This window comes from Cyclopterus lumpus, chromosome 10 (genome assembly GCF_009769545.1).
Source record: "Cyclopterus lumpus isolate fCycLum1 chromosome 10, fCycLum1.pri, whole genome shotgun sequence".
NCBI lineage: Eukaryota > Metazoa > Chordata > Actinopteri > Perciformes > Cyclopteridae > Cyclopterus > Cyclopterus lumpus.
In genome coordinates, this window is record NC_046975.1 from 22003569 (window position 1) to 22012696 (window position 9128).

The window sequence follows — 9128 nt, forward strand, 5'->3', positions numbered from 1 at the left end:
CACACGTTGGGTTTGTATATAAAAATGCATACCTTGGCAGTATGCAGAGGAGGGAATGTACTCTTAAGTCCAACCAATCGCTACCTGCAGAATTTCTCTTTTTAGACATCATGATATTCAGCGTGCACATCAGAAAGATATTCCAGCCTGAAAACTCCCCCGGACATGAAGGCGCTCAGTTGCAATAAAAGACGTTTAAAAAAAATATATATATATATAGTTTTTTTTTTTTTTTTTAAATATAGTCCTCATTTTATTAACAGAGGCCAAATAAAACTCATCACATTTTATTTACAAAAAGGAGGCAATAAATATCTTAATAATAGTCATAAAATTATTTTTGCTTACATTTGTTTAAAAAAAAGAAAGACAAAAAAAAGAATGAAATTCATAAATGTTGTTAGTAACGACTCATACAAAAAAAAAAAAAAAAAAAAAAAAGCATGCCAGCGGACAGGTGAATACATACTACAGGTGAAAAGAGGCTGGTCGTCAGTGAGAGAAGGAATGATTGAAGCACAGACTTTTACCCCCTTTTTTTTTTTTTTTTTTTTTTTTAAAACGATTCAAACTCATGTCGTTGAAAATGTTCACATAATCCTGGACGAGTCGGTCATCTGGGTTTCTGGGGGGGGGGGGGGGGGGGGGGGGGGGGAGAAGTCTTTATTTGTCCAAAAAAAACCAAAAAAACGTGGATTTCCGAAGCCATCGGGAAGGAGGGGTCGTCATAGCGACGGTATTCCCGTCTGCGGATCACCGATCTGTAAAATAAAGCACCCCACTCCCCCCCACCCCCCCACACCCTAGAAGGCGTCTTTGAGAAAGCGGCAGTGTGAGAGTCGAGGCTGAAAGGTTTCTTGAGATTAACTGAACGCAGACAGTCAGACTAGGTGAAGATAAACAAAACAAAAAAAGAACAAGGAGGTAGAGGAAGTCTTCATCACCCGCCCCGAAAAAAAAACATCAGCGAGCTCACACTCCCAACAAAAAAAAATTTAATTTTAAAAAAGAATCCAGGCGTCCTTTATTTTTCTGGAGCGACTTGGAGGAAAGAGCTTATTAAAACAAAACCAAAAAAACACAAGAATAAAAAGGGATTAACATCCGTCTCCCGAATGTGATGAAGCTGGAAGACTTTGTGCTATTATGAATCACATGAGCTGTAATATATATATATATATATATTTTATTTTTTTATGCATTGTTTTCTCTTTTTTTTTTTTTTTTTTACTTTTTTTTTTTTTTTTTTTCAGGTGTTTAAACAAGACTGAAGCCACGGCTGGTGCCCGACTAGTCAAAGCATGTCGTTGTTTTTTAGCATGGAAATGTCATGGAAATCACATGTCATGGAAACCCCTCCCCCCCCCCCCCCCCCCCACCATGGAGAGAAGAGGAAAAGAAGAAGAAGACAAAAAGAGGAGGAGAAGAGAAAGAGAGAGACCTGTAAAATATTGCACTCAAAGCTACACAGTTACCCCGGGCGTGCACAGTGTCACCTGCAGGCCCGCCACCTCTCTCTCTCTCTCTCTCTCCGTTTCATCTCCATGGTGTCTGATTCCAGTGGAAAGTATGGGATCCTCGTCGTCGGGGGCAACGCAAACACATACACAAAAAAAGAAAAAACGACAGGTATTCCAATAAATCTCTAGTCGGCTGATTTTTTTTAGATATAACGTCGCCGTCAGCTGACGGAGCCCCTCGTTGTCAAAAAAAGGAAGGAGGAAAAAAAGCGGGCTGCGGTTTTTCACACGTAGCCGAGGGCGACGGCGACGGCGGCGACAGGAATACTCTTTTTTTTTTCAGTTCATCCAGTATAAATAACACGACGGACGCGTGAGCGCAACGCGACATCGACACCGGGAGAATCCCAAGAGTTCCTGAAAATACAAAAATGAAAAAACACCTTCCGACTTCTTTTTGTCCGTCTGTCTTTTACAGAAGTGAAAAGTCTTTTCAGGTGATTGTTTTTTAAGACGAGAAGTTTGAGATTTTCAGTTACAGTTTTGTTTGTTGTCCACCCCCATCCCCCACTACCCCCCCCCCCCCCTCCTCACGAGGAAAATGAGTTCGGTCCCATCGGTCCCATCAGTTCCTCTTGGGGTTGGGTTTTATCCGCCGAGCCCTTCGTGTCCTCTTAGTCACTGTGAAGCGAAACTCCTCCAGCGGGTCCGGCCGGCCCTTGGGCTGGCGCTTCATGAAGTGGACTTCCTGTTGCCTCTGCGTGGTCCGCGAGCCTTTCTTGGGCCGCCCCTTCCTGTTGAAGCCCAGGTACCATCCTTTGTACTTGGCCGACACGAGGGCCGTGTAGTTGTTCTCCAGGAACTCCTCGACGAAGACGCACTCCTGCTTCCGTCCGTCGGGCTGAGGGGAGGGGAAGAGCAAAGGGGTTCTTCAGCTCGTTGGTAACGACCTCGTCTGCAGCCGCCATTGAAATCGGCTCACAATGCTTTGCTTTTTCTGTATTTTACAGTTTAGTGTAGAGCAGTATTAAGTTGGAAGCTAAGCTAAGCTAACAGATACATTGGAGGTTTGAATCACGGTCCAGTGGAAAAGGTCTTCCCCCGAGTCGGGAGTTAAACTCTCCACTGCACGATTGTCCACTAACGTACCACATTACAGTCGTGGCTGTAAAGGACTGAGGTGGTTAGCTTAGCTTAGCATAAAGACTGGCTTCATAGTTAACTGAATACAAAAAGAAGAGTGGTATTAATCTTCTCGCCTTACTCTGAACAAGAAAGTGAATTTCCCAACATGTCAAACTATTGCTTTTGAGTTACTGAGCCTAGATATTCATGAAAATGTAAAATATGTGACGAATATTTTTTTTTTAAAGTTTAAAAGAGGATTGTGATACCAAACTCTCCTCTACTATGGTCGCAGCGCTCTGTTCATAAGGATAAAAACGTAGACAACTTCAGTTCCACTGAGTGAGAACTGTGGATTATCCAAATTTAACAGAAATATAAGCTGCTGAACCTTTTAAAGGAGGGCGGTAATAAATAAAATCTCAAAAGGTGGACCCGGAAAGAATGAACGATTTGCACGTCTTCATAGCTAAATATATATATTTTTTTTTGGGGGGGGGGGGGGTGAAAAGACACCTTTTTTTTAATCATTAAACAAGGTGAAAACCACCGGCGATGAAACAATTAAAACGTTGTTTTATCCGATTGTTAAAATAATCCTTTAATAAACCGTTCTTTTAAACGAAAGAGGCCCCCGGCAACTAAAACAACAACACACACACACACAAAAAATAAAAAAATAATCCATGTTTCTAACAGATGACCTTGACGAGGGAGTGAAAACGTGTGTGTGTGTGTGTGTGTGTGTGTGTGTGAGAGCTGCTGCAGACTTGAGTTATTAATGCAACCCGGTGACACGCGCGCTTCCACCAGTGTGCGTTTTTTTTTCTTTCAAACGTCCGCTTCCTTTTCCACACCGAGAGGAGTCGCATGCAGTCATCCCCGCGCCTTGTGGCCACCTGGTGTGACTAAGTGATATAATTGCAATGGCATTCCTCCTAAGTGACCATTAGTCTCTCAATGCATTGTGGTGATTGCAGGCCGTAATTGACTGATCGAGTGTCAAAGGAGTAGGCCCGATTACGTAATGGCAGAAGGGGGCTGCGAGTTATCAAAGGGGTTTTGTTAGGGTGTACGAAGAAAAAAAAACAGCAGGAGGAAAGGCTGCGTTTCAATTCAGCGCGGGATTAAGAGCTCCGTTTAAAAACGTTCATTTTGATATCTCTTTCTCAATTTTCCTAGAAAAAAGAGGAAAAATAAATAAAAAAGGAGCTCACCCGTCCGACTATTTTGCCCTTCTCGTTCATGCAGATGTAATGCTCGCTCTCTTTTCCTTTTATTCGAATGTGGCTCCCGAAGGTTTCCGTCTCGACGACGAGGAGAGCTGCAAGAGAAGAAGAAGAAGAAGACCGTTAAGGGAAAGTCTTTCACCTCACACACACACACACACACACACACACACACACACACGCTTTTAACGGATCCCCGTACAGCCAAACATATCCGGTAGTTTTCTTTCTTCACTTATGGTCGACAGGGTCCTGTAGTTTTATTCAATACTCCATTTTTATTTTATTTTGTAGGAGGTCCCCACACATTTAAGACCATAAACATGATTGTGTTCATTTTCTCGTCCTGTAAGAAACAGCGCTTTATCAAAAACTGAGCCTCATAAAGAAAACATGAAGATTAACTATTAAGTTGCTGTATTTCTTCATATATATATATATATATATATATATATATGTATATATATATATATATGTATATATATATATATATTTATATACCACAAAATAGTCAACCACCAATACTAGTTGTACCAGAGATTACACATCAAGGATTACGGGACCTAATTGATTGAAAATCCCAAATTGCTGTAAATTCCAGTACATGTTAATGTGGCCTTTATACATAAATGTACTCTAGATTTATAGCCTCTGGGCTTTTTTGTTATTTTTGTCCCAAAGAATGGACAAAAAGAGCTGAATTATGGGTCGCGTAGTTCTTGTGAAGGTATATTAAGTGTGTAACTTTCTTTACACAATACCATATATGCACCAAAACAACAATACCGCCGCCACTTCAGCCTGACAAAGCAGTAATCCACTCTCGAGACGCATCCCGGCGGCTCTTTTATTCCCCCCCCCCCCCCCCCCCCCACACACACACCCACCTCCAAAATGTTAACCCCTGCGAGGTCACCTTTGTCTCTGCTCGCCCCTCGACCAGCAAAGAGATCTGCCAAACGTTTGTGCAGCGGTTATGTGCCCCTCAGGATTAGGTTTCAAGTTCCCTTTAGTCTGTGCTCACTCAATCAAAAAGTTAAGATGATCCATTTGTTTAACACACAGGGCCATTCAGTGGCGCTCGAGGGAGCGGAGGAAGAATAGGCCGAAAAGGGGATGGGACGGGCTGGAGGGCAGAAGTAACTCCCCTCCTCCTCCTCCTCCTCCTCCTCCTCCTCCTCCTCCTCCTCCTCCACCCTTAAATCCAACCTTGGGAGAAAAGTGGGAAGAAGGAAAACCTGTCTCGCAAGGTGAAACTTTAGAAGTTATTTACTTTCTTCCTTTTTTGTTTTTTTCGAGAGCTTTCCGTCGGTCAGTCGGGGGGGGACCCCCCCCCCCCCCCCCCCAAAAAAAATGAAGGGTAACGATGTTTACAAAGATCCTTCAGCTCTGCGAGTCAAATCGAGGGGTCGTTCGCTTTGGCCTTCGCGCTCTTTTGCTGGTTTTTGCAAAAACCTCAGCTATGAAGCCTCGAAACCCATCAGATAAAAAAAAAAAAAACGTTCCTATCCGTCATTAAAGCAGGAGTTTCAGCTATTTTGACAGATGACCCCCCCCCCACCCCCCCTCCCCGATTGGTAGAATAACAAAGAAGTGGAGTCATTTCATTTTCATCTGAACGGCATCCACCAGCAAATATCTTCAGGAGTCAGCGAGTGGTCACCGTGATGTTTTGTATATTAACTCTGGGTGTTTCTTTTAAACAGTTCTCCGCTGGCAGCCGGAGCTGGCATGTAAAAATGAAGAAATTCTGGAATATCTGATCAATGTATTCATTAAATACCACTTGTGATCTCTTAACCAGTGAAGTGTTTTTTTTTCCTCGGGTCGGTATAAACAATGAGGGGGCCACGGGCTTTTATTAACCTCAGCAGGGGGGGGTGGGGGGGGGGGTCATCTGTCAAAATAGCTGAAACTCCTGCTTTAATTCCACATTGCAGCATTTTTTTTCCCAACAACAGGCATCGTTTACGACACGGCTGTATCTGGAAAAGGGGTCGTTGACATAAAGCTGGTGCACTTCTTCTTCTGTGGTGGTTTTGTGTGGCGCTCCGTCCGCGAAGCCACAGTGTGCCGAGAGCGGATCAGTGTGTCTCCCTGAGCGTTGTTAGTGAGTGCAAAGGAGTTCACAGGTGCCAGGTACTGCAGCTGGATGGGGAGGAGGAGGAGGAGGAGTAGGAGGAGGCGGCGCGGGACGGGAGAAAGAAAGAAGGAGGAGGAGGGGCGGAGGGCAGAATTGGCAAGGCCTCATGGGAAAAATTGGATCTGCTTCCACTCAAGCTCTAACAAGCAGTGAGGAAACTTCGCCTCGGCGCATCTGCGACTGCACACACGAACTCGGAGGCATTCAAGACCTGCAATTTCAGAGCCGTGAGTCAGCTGTTGTGAGCTTGATATCTGCAGGAAACGCAGAAAACAAGTCCCGTTGCTCGTACCGCCGCCGCCGCGTCGAGGAGCGCTTCGCCGACCGGCCACGTACTCATCCGCCGTGTTTCTTTTAGATGTCGAACTTGTGAACAAGGCCACACAAAGAGGGTCTATTTAAGGTTAGCTAAATATAATTAAAAAAAATGCACATTTCTTTCTTCTGTACTCTCTATTGCAAACCACTGTTTAGTTTTTGAAAATGAAACATCATATATTTAACTTTCTCTTGCCTTTTCAAGTTCAAGGACAATACAGTTTCATTTCCAAATATGGATGTTCACTCATTTTCTGAGTCAGTAAAGTTGAGTAAAGAGTTGCATCCTACATGACCTTAACAGCTCACAACCTAAACAGTAAAGATATATACAATATTTTGCAGAGTGGCCAACCAGCGAGTCAGTTTTGGTCCATATTGGTCAATCTGTCGAAAACAAATCACACTCGTTGGCCTATAAATCCATCAAGGTAAACATAGACCTGCTCTGGATACCCAGATGCTACGGTAAACATCAATTGCAAGGTCGGCAATTTCATGATGTTTCCAGCCACCCCCAACCAGTACTTGGTGGCTTATGAAAGTCCCCATCCACTTTTGCTCTAGCCAAAACACAGGGCGTGGAAAACAAACCTCCGCACAATGGTTAGTAAACAATCTCAAGAAGCACCAACATCTGGCGGGAGGGCGGCGGTGATTTCTCATCCCCTCGTGACCAACTAGCTAGCGTGTCGGGTGAGATGCACAGGAGTTCTCCCATACCATACTTGCCCCCATCATCTCCGTTGGCGTTGACTTTCTTCCCCAGGATCTGGACGTGTTTGCCCGTGGTCCTGCTGTAGAGCTGGTAGATCCGGACCTGCTTGCGGCTCAAGTCGTCCGGGTTCCTGGTGTGGTTCTCGATGTAAAACCTGAAATCAGCAGAGGTCTTTTGGCATTCCTGCAGAGAGAGAGAGAGGTGTGAGACAGGAGAAGAGAGAGAGAGAGAGACAAGACAGTGAGAGATCGTCACGGCGAAGGTGTTGATAGTGATGGCTGCTGTTGCTTTTATGGGCCCCGTGTCAAAAAGGAAAAAAGAAAAATGTGCCTCCGAGGCTTAAAAAAACTTTGAGATACCAACCAGGAAACTGCGGCCGCTGCATTTTAGTCTGTTTTTTTTTCTCTCCTCGCTTTCAACCGGCACATTTTACATGCGTATGTATAACTACGCGTTAATGAAGTACCCGTAACGCACGGAAACGAAGCGCGAAGCCCAACCGAGCGACCTTCTGTTGCTTCGCACCGAGACAGACGTGCGCTATGCGCCGCCGGCGATATTGAGAAACCTTTACTCCATTTCCACAAGCAAGCGAGCCACTAGCAATTATACACCTGAAGCATCCAGACCTGTTGCACTATCATCAAACAAATATCTGCCTGCAGGCCAAGCACGGTCCATAAATTAGGAAACGCAGCAGGCGGAAAGACAAGAACGAGAGGTGGCAAGAGGCACCAAAAGAAACACTCTAGAGGACTCAGGAGGACCTTTTCTGATCAAATCGTCCATGATCCACCGGCTGTGTCCTTAGTCCTTAATCGGCGACAGCAAGAGCAACCGTGTCACCCAACACGTGGAAGTGCGAGAGTAAACGTATACTTTCAGAAGCCCGAGGAATCTCCGTCCACGCCAAGATCCCATTTCCCCAGCTGTAACGCTGTGGTAATTGCACGGTAATGGCTTTTTATGTGACTGTTCTCAGGTGGCTAATTATATACACATTACATACCCCCGAAGTCCGTGTTATTCTAACTTCAGCGAATTAACGGCGTGTAGCGAACGCGATGGGGATGCACCGTGGGCTTTGGAGGAACAAATCCTTTAAACTGAGAGACCACGAAGACGAGTCCTTCGCGTTGGAACCCGCGATAGCTCGGACGTGAACTCCTTTGCCCGAGACACAGGCAGCGTTTCTGGGCGGAAGGACTCGTCGGCTAAACCATGACGTAGTCGGTCTAGAAATGTGGCCCCGCGGAGGATCCAGCCCCCGCACTGGGACGCGGCTTCTGTATCTTGACATTTAGGAAACACGCCCATAATGTTACTTTTGGCTTCGGGCGTTGTGGAAAAATGAGAGGCTGGATATCGAGACGCATAACCTACTGATGCAACTAATTTGCGTGGCGGTAATATTGACCGCAAAGGCATCGAAAAACCCTTAAGAACTGTGAGGACTTTAGATCACGCAATGTTTTTTTTATTGAGGGGTAATGTTTTTCATGGCCAATAAGCTGCTCCTTAAAATAAAAGTACCAGCATTAGTTGTAGCTCTATTGGCTTTTTTTTTTTTACCAACAATTTGGGTCACTCTAATTTCTCATGTACTCTAAGGCAGTACTCCAACATGCAACGCAACCGGCATGAAACTGCTCAGCCTTGACAACCATGACGTTACATTGCAAACAAAAAAACGTTGTGGAGCCCTAAAAAAGGAGCAACATACATCTACAGTCCACGTCCTCAACCCTATAAACCAGGCCTATAGTTGTATTGCGTTGGGAGGCGCATTAACATCTGACCGGGGATCTGTCAACCCAACGCAACCTGTTCAATTCACAGATTTGTCAACTGCATTTTTTTGCTCAAAGACATTAAAATGTGACCTCCTAAGCCTTTAGGAGCAGTGGGACGCCCCCTTCACCTTCAATAAATGCACATTTAAAAAACACAAATTAAAAAAGGGACGTTCTTGCATACAAACTTTCTACCCAAACGGAGACTCGCGGAAGCCGTCTCACATTTGACGGCCTGAACATTCGCCGTCTATTAAACGTTCCCAAAAGGGAAGCTCCAGAAAATGGTGATGCATTTAGGGGCTGAGCAGTTAGCGTGAGCGGCGGTGGCGGCGGCGGCTC

General features: G+C 45.0%; 1 protein-coding gene across 1 annotated transcript; it reads right to left on the reverse strand.

Moving 5' to 3' along the window:
* Nucleotides 1-2085: 2085 nt before the first annotated feature.
* fgf24 (fibroblast growth factor 24) lies at nt 2086-8310 on the reverse strand. Its single transcript, XM_034543010.1, has 4 exons — nt 8137-8310; nt 6999-7323; nt 3803-3909; nt 2086-2361 (listed from the first exon to the last, which is right to left on the reverse strand). Exons 1-4 carry the CDS (start codon nt 8308-8310, stop codon nt 2086-2088), a joined length of 882 nt encoding a protein of 293 aa, XP_034398901.1.
* Between the last annotated feature and the right edge of the window lie 818 nt (nt 8311-9128).

What these genes read in the sequence shown, in the direction of transcription:
- fgf24 (XM_034543010.1), bottom strand. Translation starts at nt 8,310, where the DNA reads ATGGGCGTGTTTCCTAAATGTCAAGATACAGAAGCCGCGTCCCAGTGC. An exon ending in AGATGATGGGGGCAAGTATG is followed by an intron (nt 3,910 to 6,998) that starts GTATGGGAGAAC and finishes CTTCTCTTGCAG; the next exon opens with CTCTCCTCGTCGTCGAGACG. An exon ending in AGGGCAAAATAGTCGGACGG is followed by an intron (nt 2,362 to 3,802) that starts GTGAGCTCCTTT and finishes CCCTCCCCTCAG; the next exon opens with CCCGACGGACGGAAGCAGGA.